This window comes from Salvelinus namaycush, chromosome 39 (genome assembly GCF_016432855.1).
Source record: "Salvelinus namaycush isolate Seneca chromosome 39, SaNama_1.0, whole genome shotgun sequence".
Classification (NCBI taxonomy): domain Eukaryota; kingdom Metazoa; phylum Chordata; class Actinopteri; order Salmoniformes; family Salmonidae; genus Salvelinus; species Salvelinus namaycush.
This window is the reverse complement of record NC_052345.1, coordinates 6,903,360-6,922,149: the sequence shown is the minus strand read 5'-3', so window position 1 is coordinate 6,922,149 and position 18,790 is coordinate 6,903,360. Positions and strand designations below refer to the sequence as shown.

Sequence of the window (18,790 nt, the reverse complement as noted above, 5' to 3'; positions counted from 1 at the left end):
CCTTTCTTCTCTTTTGACTTTTGATCTCTGTGTTGTGAGCAGGCGTGGATTTCTATCTAGAATATTCTGTTATTTTGAAATGGAAGAATTATTCAAATGAAAATAAAGATTGGTAGAAGTGTATTTCTGGTCCAGGTTCATCCATAGAGCTGGTGTTGTGAATGTGTGTGCTTGTGTGCATGTGTTGTTTGAGCATATTAGATTACTCCAATGACAGTGAAGATTAGTAGAAGTGTATTTCTGGTACAGGTCCATCCTTAGAGTTCAGTTGAGTGGGCTGGTGTTGTGTGTGTGTGTGTGTGTGTGTGTGTGTGTGTGTGTGTGTGTGTGTGTGTGTGTGTGTGTGTGTGTGTGTGTGTGTGTGTGTGTGTGTGTGTGTGTGTGTGTGTGTGTGTGTGTGTGTGTGTGTGTGTGTGTGTGTGCGTGCGTGCGTGCGTGCGTGTGTGTGCCTGCTTGTGTGTGCTTGCTTGTGTGTGCTTGTGTATGTGTTTTGTGTGTGTGTGCGCGCGCGCGCGTGCGTGTGTGTGCGCGTGTGTGTGTGTGCCTGCTTGTGTGTGGTTGCTTGTGTGTGCTTGTGTGGGTGCTTGTGTGCAATGTGTTATGTGAGCGGATTAGATTACTATCTTTCCCCCAAGGGATGCAAATGAGCTTTTCATTAATTAATGATAGAATAATAATATAATCAAACGCCAACCTGTGTGTTCGTCAGTCCTCATCACACCTACAGTATAGCTTATATTATAATTACCCCGCTTGGTGGCTTTATTTGTGTTCATTGCATCATTATGTTGTTTAATATGCGCCTTTGTTTCATTCAGAAATGGTTACTCCTCATACTGCCACTTGGGAAGATAAAATGAACGATTTTGGAAGTGTTTCAAACGTATACCACAATTTACTGTACAGCAAAGGTAATAATCCAGACCTTTTCCAAACCCAATAACCCTTAACAGTCATTAGCCATCCATCGTCCATTTCCCTCAGCACTAGCCCCTCCTGCCTGGCTTACCTGTGAGGTACTGTTCAGGTGCATGTGTCCCGGGCGCAAGCACAAACCACAGCGGGAGGGGTCAAAGGTGTTGGGTTGGAACTGGTGGCAGTAAAAGTCGTCAGCACAGAGCGGCATGATGGATCCTCAGATCAGGTGAACACCCCTATTTTACTCTGATGGTACGGCCCAGTGCAATGATGCACTATTACAAAATCCACCTACACAAAGGTGGTACATCCTGATTAGAGGTGGGATAACCAATCAAACCATATACTGTATAGACAGCACATAGTAATGCAGTATGTCAAGAGCAACACTATACAGACGTAGGAACTTAATTTGAGTCAGTTTACTACAGCAGGAAAGTAATCCTGCAGCAACAGGAAATGTGGATTATTATGTGGATTATAATTAATGGACAGTTTTGTAGTGGTTGATACATTTTTCCTTAGGTTCAAATCTAGTCTGAAATTTCAAAGTGGATATTACTAACTGATCAAATTAAGATTTTACATCTTTAGAATTGCATTCTGAAGTAGAATATGGACCATATCAATAATTTGCATGCATTGACCTGTAGCGGTCTTTACACTGTAATGTAATTCAATGAAATGCTTCAGGTAGTAGGTAACTTCATCTCTTGGTTGTGGCCAAACAACATCCTCTGGGTTCCTTGAGGTGAAGCAACAATTACTTAAGACAGCGACTGAGTGAAACAAAAACCTAAAGGCTATACCTTTACAGCTCTGTACAAAAATATTTTGACACACAATACTAGAACCATAACACAGTAACTCACAGCCATTTTGCTAATGAAAGAAACACAAAGACTTAAAAGCATAATCTGTCTTTGCCATACTGGTATTATGATATTAAAAACACTTCAAAGGTATTTCTAGAATTTTTAAATACCTTATGACTGTTAACTCCAAGCTTATTTTTATCTGCAAAGTAACCAGCACAGGTCATACACTTCATACTCTCAGAACTCATCCAAGTCTAGGGGAAACTGGCGTGGGTATAACTGCCATTGTGGCTCTGTCTTTTGTCATGTTAAACATCAATTGACTCTCAATGGAGCCAACATGGCCCACTGGCCCCAAAGGTGTGTATCAGATGTCATCAGCTTTAGAGAGTGAAATGTGCAACTGGCTCCACTGGACAGATGTCATGTGGTGGGCCTGTTTTACAGATGGCTGCTCTGAGGGTTACAGACAAGCGCGAGCGGTCACCTGTAAAACACTGTTTACTAGAACAGGCACCGCATAGTTGGACAGACATAGACTGGACCATAGAGTGGCCATCTTCTGGGGAACAAGAAATACATGTTGAATCTTGAGTTGACATTAAACTGTGTTTAAATACAAGGTTAACCGATGAAAAACAAACCAGTTTAAATTGTATAGTGAAAAAATAAACAGGGTACGAAATAAGTCGAAACCATCGGACGTATCTTTTTTTAGATGCCAGGTGGGTCCTTAATGTTGCAGGGCAGGTCGGCTAGTAGAGTATCTATGTCACTACCTACCTGAGGAAATGAAAATGAGTATTTACAGCATCTAGCCTCACATATGTAACCTGTCTAGGGGCCCTTTGTGTGTGTATAGAATATAATATCAGCTGTGCTATGCTGAAAACAGAGCTGTTTCCATAGATATACGGTCAATTATATCTCTCGTCCACTGGGGGACAGCAGTGTCCAGAGAAGCCAGCAGAGGGGGCCAGCAGTGTCATAGGGATCTTACTGGAAGGCCAGGTAGCACACACAGGCACACATACGCATACAGGAGAACACATACACACACACATTGACAAAGATAGACTATTCCCACAGTCTCTTAGTGGATCATATACTCTCCCTTGTCATTCACGCTGCGTGCTCAGCGTAGACTGTAGACTATAAAGGCTGTGTATTTATAGATGTACTGTATGTTTAAATAGGTGAAGTGAACACTGACTGCTCTGGATCCTGTAACAGGGCCAATTTATCACTGTGTGGAATAGTCTCAATTCAAGCTCAAATTAGCTGTACCAAAAGTTGCGTATGATTAATTGCACTCTCAGAAATTGTAGTTTTGAAAAGTTTACATGTAATACTATTCTCAGAGAATATTAACCCCCAAAAATCTTTCAAATGAAATGTTACCCTCAGGATATTAATAACAGCATGTTTGGCAAGAAAATGTTGCAGGGAGTTATTTCTGCCCAAATCCTTTTTCCGCTGAGCGTCCTAGTTGCATAGATACACTCTGTTGCTCAGGCGACAGTTGCCATGGTGAGAGGAGATTTAGTAACCATGGAAATATGATCGCCAAAGTAAAGTTCAGCATCCCACCAACTTGAAGTTGGCATGACTGACTTCTATAAATGTAAATAGACTGTATTTTCTTGAATGTATCTTAGAGTGATTAAACGTTCTTAAATATGCATATCTTTGGTAGTAGAATGACTCATACAGGTCACAAGCAAGGGTGAAATAGAACCAGATCATCAAAGGACAATATTGTAAGTAAAACCATTCAGAGAAAATGTAATTCTCCGAAATGACATTTCAAGCATCAACTTCCTTAAGAGTCTAGGGGGGAGGGGGGGTGGGGGTTCTACTAAGCTAACATATGGAATTGTTTTAACATGGTCATAGCATGGATCATTTAGCTATTTGATTTGGAATTTTAGGACCCCTTTAGGTATCAGAAAAATATATTGGAAAAATTATTTGATCAGACATTGAATTTGGCCTTACTGCTATCAGCCAATAGAAATACATTGAATAACAGATTAATACATGGAAACAAATCTAAAAGAAGTTTGTTTTAAAGTGTATGTCCTATATCTGAGAAATATAAGAATGATCAGGAAGTTATTCTTAGTTTGTTACCCATACTTAACAAATGCTTTTGGCACTGAACTACTTCCATATACACTTCCATTCATGTATTCAACTGGTATGGGCTACCTTCAACTGGTATGGGCTACCTTCAACTGGTATGGGCTACCTTCAACTGGTATGGGCTACCTTCAACTGGTATGGGCTACCTTCAACTGGTATGGGCTACCTTCAGAGTCTTGTGAAGCTTTTGGATGTCCTAGAGCTTAACAACCGACATGTACACTACCGTTCAACAGTTTGGGGTCACTTAGAAATGTCCTTGTTTTTGAAAGAAAAGCTCATTTTTTGTCCATGAAAATAACATCAAATTGATCAGAAATACAGTGTAGACATTGTTAATGTTGTAAATGACTATTGTAGCTGGAAACGGCAGATTTTTAATGGATTATCTACATAGGCGTAATTGCAAGAATTTCATTTCTAAGTGTCCCCAAACCTTTGAACGGTAGTGTTTGTGTTTGTCTTACCTTTCCATCTTAGTGTGTTGCCCAAACTGTTCGGACGCTACAGACAGAAGTTGGCAGATTAACGGTACCAACGTCAGACGAGTCCCGTGATGCGGTCATAGTGTAAAACGGAGAACACCATCCTGTTCGTAAGAGTCTCATCTTTCCATAGAATGGTCGTATTAGTTCAGACATTACAGAAGTTTTCATGAGTAGACAGATCTTCAGGATGTCTCATGGTCTGACAAACACCGCTGTAGCTCGGTCACCTTCCACCGCAGACGCTGAAAACCGCCATTGGTGGTTGCTGTGGATTGAGACGCAGCCCAAGCAAAAAAAAAACAGATATCTCTATCTTAAACAGACAGATTTTGATGGAGATTTGTATTATTATGTTAATTATATTTCCGCGGGGCGCTGATATTGAGTCTAGCTTTAAAGGGATGGACCAGTACCAATTCAGTGCAATACAAACTTCTTATTGGCTACTGAGTGAACTGAGAGCATTTGAAACATACTTATCTTTTATGGCACTGCATTGCCCATCTAATGGCCTAGACTAGCTGACCAATCACAGAGGACCAGTGTTTTGCCTTTATTAAACTCAAGTGGAACCCACACGCCTCAATGCCTTGGTTTCTTGAAGTACCGGAGAAATCTGAGAGACAGCTCTTTTGCAGGTCACCAAATGTCCCTTCGCATTGCTCTGAACTTAGTGAGATAGATTTGGACTAACATCCCCGCTGAGGTTACATCATGAGTCCCCGCTGTGCCCAGTGTTTGAACTATATATATATATAAAACTGCTATCCACCACCCAAGTGCCTCATTCCCCCTCATTTTCACACAGAGATCTGTACCCATTTTGCAGTTTGTTCTAAATTCAATGGAAGTTCAGTTAGCATGCCTGATCTTCATATGCATCCAGCATCACTTGCCTTCAATTCCTAGTCTGTCTTTCTTCCTAATTTGAAATCAATATAGACTTAGTTATGTAATTATTACACAACTATTTGCCTGTAATGTATTCACCCTTGTGGAGTAATACTGGCCATTCTGTCCCTCTCTTTTCTTCAGCCTCATTTCTTAAAAACATATTGACCTGGATCTGCTGGCTGTGAGGAATGAGGCGGCCTCCTGTTTCTAAGTAAATTGGCTCTCACCGCGTCTGGGAGGGAGTCATCAGGACTGGAGCAGAGTCGAAGGAAAACACAGAATAGCTTGTGTCAGTTCAAACACTACATTTACATTTAATAATGAAACTAATACAATTTTTATTCATGTTGCTGACCTAAAAATCTCCCAAAAGCAGGTCCAGGTGAAAACAGAGAAATAGATGGAGGTGAAAGAGAGAAAGGTGGATGGAGATGGGGAGAGAGAAAGAGAGAAAGAGAGAGAGAGAGCGAGAGAGAGAGAGAGAGAGAGAGAGAGCGAGAGAGAGAGAGAGAGAGAGAGAGAGAGATATGCAGGAGCAGTGGTTTGATGCCTTGAGCAAGGTGTGCTTATGAAAAAGAGTTAATATCTTATGTGATATCTTACTCCAGCCAGCCTCATTCAGACAGATTATGGTTATTAATACACAGACACAAAGATGGTCATTTCATTTCTGTCAGTGGGGCAGGTGTAATGGAAGCAGTCTCCAATCTTCCCTTCTCTTTGTTTCAGTCAGAATATCATAGAGTAGAGTAGAGTAGAATAGAGTAGTGCAGAATACAGAGTTGGGTAGGGTATGGTAGAATAGAGTAGAGTAGAAATACCTGGATTCGATCAACAAATCAAAATACACCTACTGTATCCCTACTGTAACATTTCCTTGTGTCTTTCCACATTTTTTTAGGCCTAACTACTACCACTCAAAATAACAGTAAACAAACAGCAAGATAACTCCCCTCTTGTCATTAGTTGCAGCATCCTTGTTCCTCTATCTTCTAGAATCTAAACCCACCCACACATTTCTTCCCCACTCCCAAACCATTTAGGGCTTTATTCAATCCGTATCGCAGAAGTTCAGTGTTAAAGTGGGGTTGACTCGCAGCTTGGTTGATTCGCATTGACTCGCAGCATAATTGTCTCACATTAGCTGAGCCTGCATTCACAGTAAAAGCTGAATATGTCAGCTCAATAGGAAATTGCCTTTACATTTCTATCACACAATCTGTAACGGTTCAACCCTAATCCCTCTTGACCTTGACCTACACTGCTGATTCACCCCGTTTTTCCGTCTCGCTCTCCATCTCTCTCTCGTTCTCTTTCTCTTTCTCTCTCTTCCTCTCTCTGAGAGAGAGAGAGAGAGAGAGAGAGAGAGAGAGAGAGAGAGAGAGAGAGAGAGAGAGAGAGAGAGAGAGAGAGAGAGAGGAAATAAGAAAGGTATCCATAGAAACTATCGAGTTGCATATAATTGTGGTCTGTCTGAAATACTATAACTAACTATATTTCTCTGCAAAAAAGAGACATTGCTGATGCCAATACAAATATGAATTATAAATTAAACTATGAACAGTAGTGTCTTTGATGGAAATTAGAAAGTTGGATGAACTTATTGCAGCTAGGAGAAAGTTCTGCAGGTCTCCATCGCTAGTTCAGTAGTCTCCCTGTGGTAAAATATTGCTCTAATCAACGACAAAGCAAACGAGGTGGTGATTGTTAGCAGGGTGCTGAGACTGGTCTGGAGGTTAAATGTTTGTGACAGCCAGCTAGGCCACGGTAGGGTGGTGGTAGTTCGAGGAGTATCCGTTTTCCGTTTTAGTAGTTTTCAGCACCTCTGCTCTGGACAGCTCCACAATGCAACACTGGGATCCGATTTCAATTGCCTGTTCACACTAGGTTACTAGGGAGACTTGGTTTCTTACCCCACACCATCTCTTCAGTTGGTTTGTTACGTATATGTAGAATCATAATTTGACCAATTATGTCGCAACAAAATAATCGTGCAGCAACGGGATTTGAACGTTTAGTCCATAATGTTGTTGGATCGGTGGTTAGGACATTAGCTGGCTAAAAGTAGGCTACATGAAAAGTGCAATACTGTTAATATAACAGTGTGTTAGTGTGGGTGTTCGGTGGATTTATGTAAATCACGAAGCTCATCTTGATTTCCTGCGGTGCAAGAAAATTCTCAGCCACAAAAGAGTGATCAAATTAAGAATCTGCATTTGTAACTGCGACTCTAACATTACATAATGTCTGTATTTGTCGACAACAGCGATATTTAATCAACCACTTCCTTGTCATTAACTTTTTTTATTAGGCCTATTTCTATAAATCTATTCACAGTTCAATAATACAGCTTCAAACTCGCACAAAGACAGCTCGCATGTACAGCCTAACACTGATCTAAATTCACTGAAAATCCGAGCAATGCATAGCAACCTGTTTTCTTCTCTGGAGGCCAGTCTAATAAAAATCTGTGGCGCGGGCGGTAAATAATAGGGAAGCACACCTACACTCTCAGGAACACAACTCCACGTAAACGGGGACATAATCAAAGTGACAAGCGCTCCATCCCTCCCGCCCGCCCTCTCTCTCCCACCCACAGCTAGCTAGGGACAGAGAGATGTGCCGTGCGCACCTCACATACACAGGGTTCGAGCGCTTATTGAGTCAAGTGCGAGTCCAACAGAGAGAGCGAATGCGAACAGTTGAGTGGGATGCAATGAAGCAACACAACAGAACATTGGAAGAATATTAGGATTCAAAGACAAAAAAGTTTCAAAATGAACGTTATGAGACAATGAAACGGGCTGCACAAAAGGAATTCGTAGAGAGAGGACAGAACATTAAGGATGTGTTTTATTTTTTATTCTGGAGAGGATGTCAACGTTGTTTTTCAAGTAGCTAACAACATTGCCATTCAAAAGGTGAGTATTTATTCTAATCGTTTACAGTTTTTTAATAGGCAAAAACACTTTTCCATTGACAGGACAAGTTGTCATGAACTTGACCTGTTTTTCTTTAAGATTGGTTGGTTTTTAGGTTGGCTAGTCGAAGATTCTTTGTTGTTTTTAACATGCAGCGTTTCGACGAAGCTCACTTCATACACTAGTTACGGCCCCGAAATAAACTGCAGGGTAATCTTGTCTGTTTTCACCGGTATTATGTCACGACATGAACTCCTCGCCTTGTAGAGCCCAGTGAAACCTGTTGTTTTCTGCTGTTCACTGTCCTTCAGACAAACACTGTAAAAGGATCAATGAATCCGCTAACGTAACGCATTGTTCTGGCCTATAATGTCAATCAACTGTAAATGACGCGCAGGCAAATCCTAATTGTGTGACATATTTTATTGACTAGGCCGTAGGCGATGTGGTATGCCAGTTTGGATATCCCGAGAGGTTTGATTTGCAAGACTCGAAATTAGATCAGATATGGACACATAATTCCAATATTCACACATTCTTATTTCCTATATGCGAGGGTATAGATTTCAGCACTGGACAGCTCTACACGTCAGCATCAACTTTGATATAGTTTAGCAAGTGCGTAGGCCTACCCTGCACTGTGTTATAAAAAAAAGTATAATTTTAGTTTTTCATTGGCTATTCAAAGAATGGGATATCTCGTCATCCCATATTTTTTCATAGATATGGGAAGGGCATGTTTTTTTACACAATCATGTGCATTCATGATAGACGTGCAGATCGTGCATATTTGAATGAGATACTGTGTTCATAGAGCTCCCATCAAAGCCATTCAAAAAAGACGGACATAACTTTCCCCCCTTCCTATTACTTGCCTACAATAACGTCTGCCATAATCATGTATAACAATGCTTTATTCAGTGATGACGACGCCACAACGCCACCAATCACCGCTAAACCGGATCAAAAGTAACACCCCATCCTCTGATGTCATAATCTCTATACCCCATGTTCTTTCTTCCCTTCATCCATCCATCCCTGACAAGCGGATGCCCTGCCCTGTGCTGTCACCTAAACTCTTCACTTTCTTTTTCCTTTCTTTCTCTCCTTTTAATGTCAGCCTCAGATTAAAGAAGAACATTTAAGCCAGGTCGCTTGACTGCATCCACCTTTCATATCACAGTTTGGATTAGGAGATTACCACACACGCACATACAAACGCCAACGCCAACGCACATGCATACACACACGAGCGCACACACGCACGCACGCACACACACACACACACACACACACACACACACACACACACACACACACACACACACACACACACACACACACACACACACACACACACAAACTTTCATCCATTCATATTAATTTCCCCTGGGATTAAGTGTTTCCGGATTCAAGGCATATCTGAGCTGTATGTACATATTGACAATTTCAGGCCCTAAATGTATTGTGTGTGTAGAGTTCTGTTGTGGAGTAGGTTATGGTGTGGAGTAGGTTATGGTCGGGGTGCTCAGTTGGTAGAGCATGGCACTTGCAACGCCAGGGTTGTGGGTTCTATGCCCACGGTGGACCAGTATGAAAATGTATGTATTCACTAGTGTAAATCACTCTGGAGGAGAGCGTCTGCCAAAATGTAAATGTGCTGAAATATGTTTGTCTCTGTTCTGTGTGATTCAGTTTTACCCACATTAAAGTGGATCAGTCCTGTATGTGACTCAGTCACTCAGGAGAGCACTTACACCTCTGGTGTCTCTACCCTATCGCTTCACCTCGGCGGCGGTGCCTCGTGCTAAATCATCCCCGCTCGACACGGCAAATCAGAGCGTCGAGGAGGGGAAAGAGGTTCCTATGGAAACGGCTAATAACTATCATCAACATTTAATTACTCCTGCTCTCCCTCAGGGACTAGTGGTTCCTGACTGTCTCTGGCGGCGTCCTAAGTGACACCCTATTCCCTATATAGTGCACTACTTTTGACCAGAGCCATATGAGATGTGGTCAAAAGTAGTGCACTATGTAGAGAATAGGGTGCCATTTTCTTCCTACTCTCTATATACAGTACCAGTCAAAAGTTTGGACACACCTTCTCATTCAAGGGTGTTTCTTTATTTTGAACTATTTTCAACATTGTAGAATAATAGTGAAGACATCAAAACTATGAAATAACACATATGGAATCATGTAGTAACCAAAAAAGTGTTAAACAAATCAAAATATATTTTATATTTGAGATTCTTCAAAGTAGCCACCCTTTGCCTTGATGACAGCTCAACCAGCTCAACCAGCTTCATGAGGTAGTCACCTGGAATACGTTTCCATTAACAGGTGTGCCTGGTTAAAAGTTCATTTATGGAATTTTCTTAATGTGTTTGAGCCAATCAGTTGTGTTGTGACAAGGTAGGGGTGGTATACAGAAGATTGCCCTATTTGGTAAAATACCAAGTCCATATTATGGCAAGAACGGCTCAAATAAGCAAAGAGATATGAAAATCCATGATTAGTTTAAGACATGAAGATCAGTCAAACCGGAAAATTTCAAGAACTTTTAAAGTTTCTTCAAGTGCAGTCGCAAAAACCATCAAGCGCTATGATGAAACTGGCTCTCATGAGAAACGCCACAGGAAAGGAAGACCCAGAGTTACCTCTGCTGCAGAGGATAAGTTCATTAGAGTTACCAGCCTCAGAAATTGCAGCCCAAATAAATGCTTCACAGAGTTCAAGTAACACACATCTCAACATCAACTGTTCAGAGGAGACTGCTTGAATCAGGCCTTCATGGTCGAACTGCTGCAAAGAAACCACTACTAAAGGACACCAATAAGAAAAAGAGACTTGCTTGGACCAAGAAACACGAGCAATGGACATTAGACCAGTGGAAATCTGTCCTTTAGTCCGATGAGTCCAAATTTGAGATTTTTGGTTGCAACCGCCGTATCTTTGTGAGACACATAGTAAGTAGGTGAGTGGATGATCTCCGCATGTGTGGTTCCCACCGTGGAGCATGGAGGAGTAGGTGTGATGGTGTGGGGGTATTTTGCTGGTGACACTGTCAGTGATTTATTTAGAATTCAAGACACACTTAACCAGCATGGCTACCACAGAATTCTGCAGTGATACGCCATCCCATCTGGTTTGCGCTTAGCGGGACAATCTTTTTTTTTTTACAGGACAAGGACCCAACACACATCCAGGTTGTGTAAGGGCTATTTGACTAAGAATGAGAGTGATGGAGTGCTGCATCAGATGACCTGGCCTCCACAATCACCCGACCTCAACCCAATTGAGATGGTTTGGGATGAGTTGGACCACAGAGTGAAGGAAAAGCAGCCAACAAGTGCTCAGCATATGTGGGAACTCCTTCAAGACTGTTGGAAAATCATTCCAGGTGAAGCTGGTTGAGAGAATGCCAAGTGTGCAAAGGTGTCATCAATGCAAAGGGTGTCTACTTTGAAGAATATATATAAAATATATTTTGATTTGTTAAACACTTTTTTGGTCACAACATGATTCCATATGTGTTATTTCATAGTTTTGATGTCTTCACTATTATTCTACAATGTAGAAAATAGTAAAAATAAAGAAAAACCCTTGAATGAGTAGGTGTGTCCAAACCTTTGACTGGTACTGTATATTGTACAAAATGTTCTAGATCTGTAGTACATCTATATGTCTTGGAAGCCTCTGATGCTGAAGATGCTGATATGGTTAACAGTATGGCTACATTCTGAGTTTCACGTCTCAATGGGAATCAGGTTGACCGGAAAATAACAGTTTCCTCAGTCTGTGGCGATGGATTCATTATGATCTGGCATTATCCCATAGACTCAAACTGAGAAACTCAAGCTGTCACAGTGTTCCATTCATATACATTATTCTTCTCCTCCAACCTAACTCAGATACACATTCTTGTCCAATCAAACTCCCAGGATCCTCGGGAAGTGGTATGGAAAGACCTGATACGTGTGACCCTGGTTAAACACTCCTTAAGACACAGTCTCTCTCTCTCTCTCAGCCCCTTTGGTCCAGCTGCTACAGTGGTTGATATGTAACAATGCTGACGTAATCTATCCCAGCCTCTTACTGAGGATTTAAGTTGGGAAGGATCCTGGATCCTCAATCCGGCCAATAAGCACACGGCAGGAGCAACATCTGTCCATCTGCTGTGTGTGTATTTGAGAGGGAAGAAAATGTCCATAGACTGTCACGCAAAGGTAAAAAACAATCCTGCTAAATCCTGTCAGTCTGTGGACAGTGTGTGTGCGCGTGTGTATGTGTGTGCACTCACGCTCAAGTCTGTGTGTTTTAATAAATCCGTGCTGACGTGTGTCGACGTGTCAGTTTCGTTGACCCAACAGTGATGTCACAGCGCCTTAGTGAGCTACTGCAGTTGGACATGTATTTTTCTACACATAGCTAACTCCACACCTCACTTCAAACCATCCAGTGCTGCTGTTCTATAGCGTGCAGCTACAAACCTGTTACGGCTGTTATGCAACGCTTTCCCTTGGTCGCCCTGATAGTCTAGTGATCACATAATGGGTACTAGCTCTAACCCACTACGTCACCCGGCCTCTAACCCTGTCATCAAGCCAAACACCAGATCAATTGTTCCCTTAACAGTAGTTCAGCACAGATTCCCCTCTCTTTCAGACCTTTGGCCCCTCCTATGTCTGTTAGTGTGTTCCACCCCATGCTGACATAAAGGGGCCTCGGGCGACCGGCTACGAGGGACTCAATCTATAACCATCATGATGAATATTTGTCTGTTTTTCTTCACGCATGAAGAGAGTTGACTATCTCCCACCCTCGTCCTGCATGACATGTGTAGATGTAGGAATACTGTGCATTGGGTGCTGTGATTCTGAATGACCTTAAAAATTCATACTGTTCTCTGATTTGCTGTCATTCCAGGAAATGCATCAGAAGGAGGCAACGCTGATATCTCCAAGGGGTCCTTAGACCTGAGGCTGTTGTCCTCCTGCCCCTCTGCCCACAGCCTCCTACCAAGCTGGTCTCTTTTAATGGTTGGCACTGGCCACCGCGGCCCTGATTACTGCCCACACAGACACAGCCTGATGATCACTGGTGCCATGGGAGCGGTGCGAGTCAACAGGTAGGACTGGGGAATAGGACAATCAGCTCCTTTTCTCCCCCTTTTCCTGCCTCTAAAAGCATGTCCTTGTTGTCTATTCTTGGACTATAAAACACAGGGAAATCACGTTTTTGACTGCACTGGGCCTTTAACCATGTCTCCTTCACCCTCCTCTCTAAACTCACGTATTTTGTTTGGGTTTTTGTTTCACATCAGATACAGCATCGTAGCCACCGATGAAGACCACTTCAAGATCTCCACCCTGGGCCTCCACAATGGCCATGGTCCCCTGATGCACCACAATATGACTGGGAGGGGTATGGGGGGCGGAGGAGGTGGTGGTGGTGGAGGAGGAGGAGGGTCAGAAGGAGGAGGAGGCGGCAGCTCGTTAGCCCTGCGAGCAACAGAGCCTGTCCACAACGGCCGCCAGATCTCCACGACGGGGCCCAACCATGTCCGGAGCCGCTTCGTGAAGAAGAACGGCCAGTGCAACGTGGTTTTCCACAACATGGAAGACAAGACGAAACACTACCTGGCCGACATATTTACCACCTGCGTGGACATCCGCTGGCGTTACATGCTGCTCCTCTTCACCTCTACCTTCCTGCTCTCCTGGTTCCTCTTCGGGGTGGTCTTCTGGGGAGTGGCCCTGGCCCATGGGGACTTCGACCTTCGACCCGGCCTGGGAGAGGGGCCTCTGGCCGGCTTGGAGGGAGGAGGGGTGGAGTGGAAGCCCTGCATCCTACACGTCCAAGGCTTCGTAGGGGCGTTTCTCTTCTCCATAGAGACCCAGACCACCATTGGGTATGGGTTCCGCTGCGTCACCGAGGAGTGTCCGGCAGCGGTGGCTACGGTGGTGGTCCAGTCCATTGTGGGCTGTATCATCGACTCCTTCATGATCGGAACCATCATGGCCAAGATGGTTCGACCTAAGAAGCGGGCGCAGACCTTGCTGTTCTCGCACCACGCGGTAATCTCCATGCGGGACGGGAAGCTGTGCCTGATGTTTCGCCTGGGGAACATGAGGAAAAGCCACATCGTGGAGGCTCACGTCCGGGCGCAGCTCATCCGGCCGCACGTCACCGCCGAAGGCGAGTACCTCCCCATGGAGCAGACGGACATCGACGTGGGCTACGATGAGGGCCTGGACCGCCTCTTCCTGGTGTCTCCGCTGGTCGTGGTCCACGAGATCAACGAGAACAGCCCGCTGTACTGCATGAGCAGCGCCGACCTGACGACGGAGGACTTTGAGATCGTGGTGATACTGGAGGGGATGGTGGAGGCCACGGCCATGACCACCCAGGCCCGCTCCTCATACCTGGCCAGGGAGATCCTGTGGGGCCACCGCTTCGAGCCCGTGGTCTTCGAGAAGGAGCACCGCTACCAGGTAGATTACTCCCGCTTCCACAAGACCTACGAGGTGCCAGCTACTCCGCACTGCAGCGCCAGGGAGCTCCGGGAGATGACGGGCCGATCCCGCTCCCCCTCGTCTGCCTCCGGCTCTAGTTCTACCCGGTCAGTGTCCCCTCTTGGTCCCAAGTCCTCCGGCCTCCACCTCTTGCCTCCACACTCCCCCAGCGCCTTCTGCTACGAGAACGAGGTGGCCCTGTGCTGCGGGGAAGAGGAGGGGGAGGAGGTAGGGGAGATGGGTGTGATGCTGGGGGGGAGGGACGACGGGGAGGGGGAAGAGAGGGACGTACAACTAGACATCTTCCAGGAGAGATTTCAGGACCAGGTAGCGGTGGACATGAACATGCTGTGTGTGCTGGACATGGACAATCAGATTGACAGGCTGCAGCCGGCTATAGCTCTTGATGCGCTGGGCTTCAGGAGGGAATCAGGAGTGTAGTGACTGATTCATACTATAGAGTCAAACTGAGACAAGACAATCCTGCGCTGGTCTGGTTACGCATCCACTATAGTTGCTGGAACTGTGCTAGAAAGGATATTGTGAGAGGGAAATGTCCAAGCCAGCCAGGGCCGTAGCTACACATGAGGACACTGAGGTCCAGACCTAGTTATTTATTTTTTTTAATAAAAAAATATGTATTTTTGGGGAATTCATTCGGGGTCTCAACTTACTGTTGAGAGTTAGAATAGTAGAATACACAAGGTGCGATTTTGAAACTTGGCTGCCCCAGTTTTCCTCTGTCACTCACTGACAGTCACTCAAATAGCCCATGTCATTAAAAAATAATAAAAAAATAGGTGAATTAGTCTAGTTAGTCTAGACTAAACTTGTAGTAATCATGACCAAATTATTGACTGGGCACATAGGGCACATGCCCAGGGGCCCTGATCTCCAGGGGGCCCCCATTGATTTAGTTAGTCGCTCTCACTCAGATATCATATTAACCATAAGTCATGTCAAAATGTGTAGAATTGCAGGAACATTTCAGAACGTTTTAATGCTTTACCATTTGTTAATAAAATACTTTCTGCTAACAGATCCCTCAGTACCTAATAAATTATAGTTTTTAATCCTGGTGCTGAGTTAATGTGTAGCGGCTAATTGTGTAGCTAGGCTATGCGTTTGTAGATCGACTGAGGTGAATGAAGCTTCAGAAACCATAGTGATAATGGCTTAGGTCATGTTTTTTTGCTCTCCTCCAAATAGCATTTTAGAGTTTTTTAATTGTATAGAAATACAGTAAAATGTCCTCACTAACAGTCAGACCCTGGCTACAGCCCTGAAGCCAGCACATTGTGGTTTGGGTCGGCCCTGTAGTGTGAATCAGTCATAGAAGACTCTCATGTCTAGTGTCCCGAATGAACTATGTGTCCTTGGTACAGTTCCTCTGCTCTTTGTGTATCCAACCAAAGTCCTCAGAGAGAGAAGGAAAGAATTCTGCAGCACAACGACGAAGGAAGTTTGAATGACCTTATAATTCTCTTGAGTTTCTTTTTGTTTTTAAACATAGTTGTGTTCAGTACATGAGTCTAAAGTTGCATTTTATAGCGCAAGACTTAAATGTATTCTTATTGTATTCAATATTCAGTTGTATATATTCTCTGGAATAATGTTCTTTATGAAGTAACTTTTGGTTCCATTCAACTAAATCTTGGTACAGTTTTTTTCATTTACAGATAGTTGTCATGAGTCATTAATACTTTCAAAACCACACATTAAGTTGATGTGGTATTAAAAAAGTATTTTCTGTTTGTAAATATATCATTTTTCATGCTTAGAAACTAGGGCCGGGATGATACCAATATCACGATACTCGTTAATATTGTGGCAAGGAAACAAAGCATGAAGCGGATGTAAGTTGTTCAGGAAAACAGCCCTAATGTTGGAAACAAACATCATTGTGTTGTCATTCAGAGTCACATTTATTTATTTTCCAAGCTATAGCACCCAATAATTTACATACATTTTTTAAGAACCAAAGAGTTTGGTCTGCTTTGTGTTTCCAATGAATATTGCGATACTGGTAACATCACAGACCTATTAGAAACCATGGTAATTTTGTCTTCCTGCTTAAGGTATATTACTGTTAATGTTTGATACATGAGCTATGTATTCCAAAATTAGAAAATATTTTATGACGGAAAAATAAATGATGGAAAAACAATGAATCTGAACAGAAACTGAGTTGGAAATAACATGTATTGTCCAGATAAAGAATAACGAGCACTTTATTCTGTATTTTATCAAAAGGAATATCTAAAAAAAAAAAGAATAAATATTTTAATTGCTGTTTTGTATGAATGACTAAATGTCTAGTAATAATAATAATAAACAAGCAGCAGTAGCTGTTCTGGTTGACACACTCTGCTCTGTTCTCACACAATTTTTTCCCATCAGTCCCAAAGGTCAAAGGTCAAACTGACCCCATGTTGATGTCCACCTGTTTCTGACTGCTCATTGGTTGGCCTGGTTTGGGGAAGTGTGTGTGTGATGTGAAGGCAGGGGGTTGTTGTTCTCTAGCTCAGTGACTCAGAGGTAATCCCATACACACACCTGTCTTCCTCACAATTCTCTCTTTCTAAACCAAAACTGGGGTATTACCCCAAATCTGTGTCGTACTCAAATAGCTCAGTACAGAGAGTTTTTATTTGGCAGGTTGTCTTTTAAAACGTCCCAGACAGTGAGGGAGAGCGGGGTAGATAGAAATAGAAATAGATACAGACTGGAGAAGGACATACTAGGCCGAGGGGCAGTGGGGAGGGAGAGATAGAGAGAGAGGGGTAGAGAGAGAGGGGAGAGGAGAGGAGAGAGAAAGAGGGAGAGTAGAGGAGAGGAGGAACAGCTTGCTAAACACAACACACTCGTTTACTGTACCTACCTTCACCACGAGGGGGCAGTAAAGACTGCTCCACCACAACAGACCAATGGAAGAGAGAGTATGGTATACCAGCTCCCTCATGTGGTAAATTATCAGTCAAACATAACTATTTTTTTTAAAGACGACTAGTCACCAAACCTTTATTTTCTGAAGTGCTAAGGCCCACCTGAACCCTTTATTTTCTGTATATGACGAATTACATTCCAAAACAATATCCATTTTCAGAAATGTTAGTAAATCAACTTTTATTATTTAAAGAAATTATGAAAGAGTTTGGTGTGTTTTTTCCCTGTCTAATCATGTAATGGGGTTGTTCAATGACAGACATGTATTTGTTTAAAATCTATCACTTGATGGTTTCGTTTCAGAGAGACAAAATGCTATATATCCGCCACATTCTCAGAGAAATAAGTAGTACTGCTAGGTTTTACACAGTCAAATGGAACAAATAACTACATTTTTGTATACAGAGCTGTACAAATGATACATTTATGAAATCAATGTTTAAATAAAAAATGTAATAAAAATGCAATACAGTAATAGGAGATCTGTATGTAAAACATTTGACATTTTAGTCATTTAGCAGATGGTCTTATCCAGACGACTTACAGTAAGTGCATTCATTATAAGATAGCTCGGTGAGACAACCACATATCACAGTCAAATATACAGGATAGGAACATTCAAGCTAAACAATGGATTTACAGTATAGCATTTTGACATCCCACACATCAAACCCATAAGCAATCACTGATTAAAAAACACAAATGTGAAATTTAATGTATATAATGTTTTGGAAATAAACTCTTCATTTAATCTCTTGATGTGGTGAGGTACCTATAAGCAAAAGCTATAACTTTTTCAACTCTATGTTCAAGAGCAAAAACAAACAATTCTTCTCCACGTCTTCAGCAGTCGGTGTTGCTGAGCTCTGACAGGGGAAACTCCAGTAATGTCATATGTCTCCCCAACATCTTCCTCTCCTGTAAATCAAATCATTCCCATCTTTAATTGTATTAAATGTGTTCTCCTGCTCTAACAAGCCACTTCCCCATCTCTATCGCTATCTCTCTCTCCTTCTCATCCTTCCATCATTCTCTCCTTCCTCTACTACTGTCAGTTCAAACGAGCCGTTTCCCCCATCTCATACGCTATCTCTCTGTCGTCCCTCCCTCCCTCCCTCTCTACTGATGTCGGTTAATTAGCC

At 42.8% G+C, this 18,790-nt stretch overlaps 1 protein-coding gene across 1 annotated transcript; it reads left to right on the top strand.

Moving 5' to 3' along the window:
- Positions 1-13,292: 13,292 nt before the first annotated feature.
- Positions 13,293-15,143, top strand: LOC120032484 (ATP-sensitive inward rectifier potassium channel 12-like). Its single transcript, XM_038978589.1, has 4 exons — positions 13,293-13,315; positions 13,511-13,578; positions 13,663-14,809; positions 14,873-15,143. The coding sequence occupies exons 1-4, from the start codon at positions 13,293-13,295 to the stop codon at positions 15,141-15,143; spliced, it is 1,509 nt and encodes a 502-aa protein (XP_038834517.1).
- Positions 15,144-18,790: the final 3,647 nt, after the last annotated feature.

What these genes read in the sequence shown, in the direction of transcription:
- LOC120032484 (XM_038978589.1), top strand. Translation starts at nt 13,293, where the DNA reads ATGGGAGCGGTGCGAGTCAACAG. An exon ending in GGGCCTCCACAATGGCCATG is followed by an intron (nt 13,579 to 13,662) that starts GTCCCCTGATGC and finishes GAGGGTCAGAAG; the next exon opens with GAGGAGGAGGCGGCAGCTCG. An exon ending in TCCGGCTCTAGTTCTACCCG is followed by an intron (nt 14,810 to 14,872) that starts GTCAGTGTCCCC and finishes ACACTCCCCCAG; the next exon opens with CGCCTTCTGCTACGAGAACG.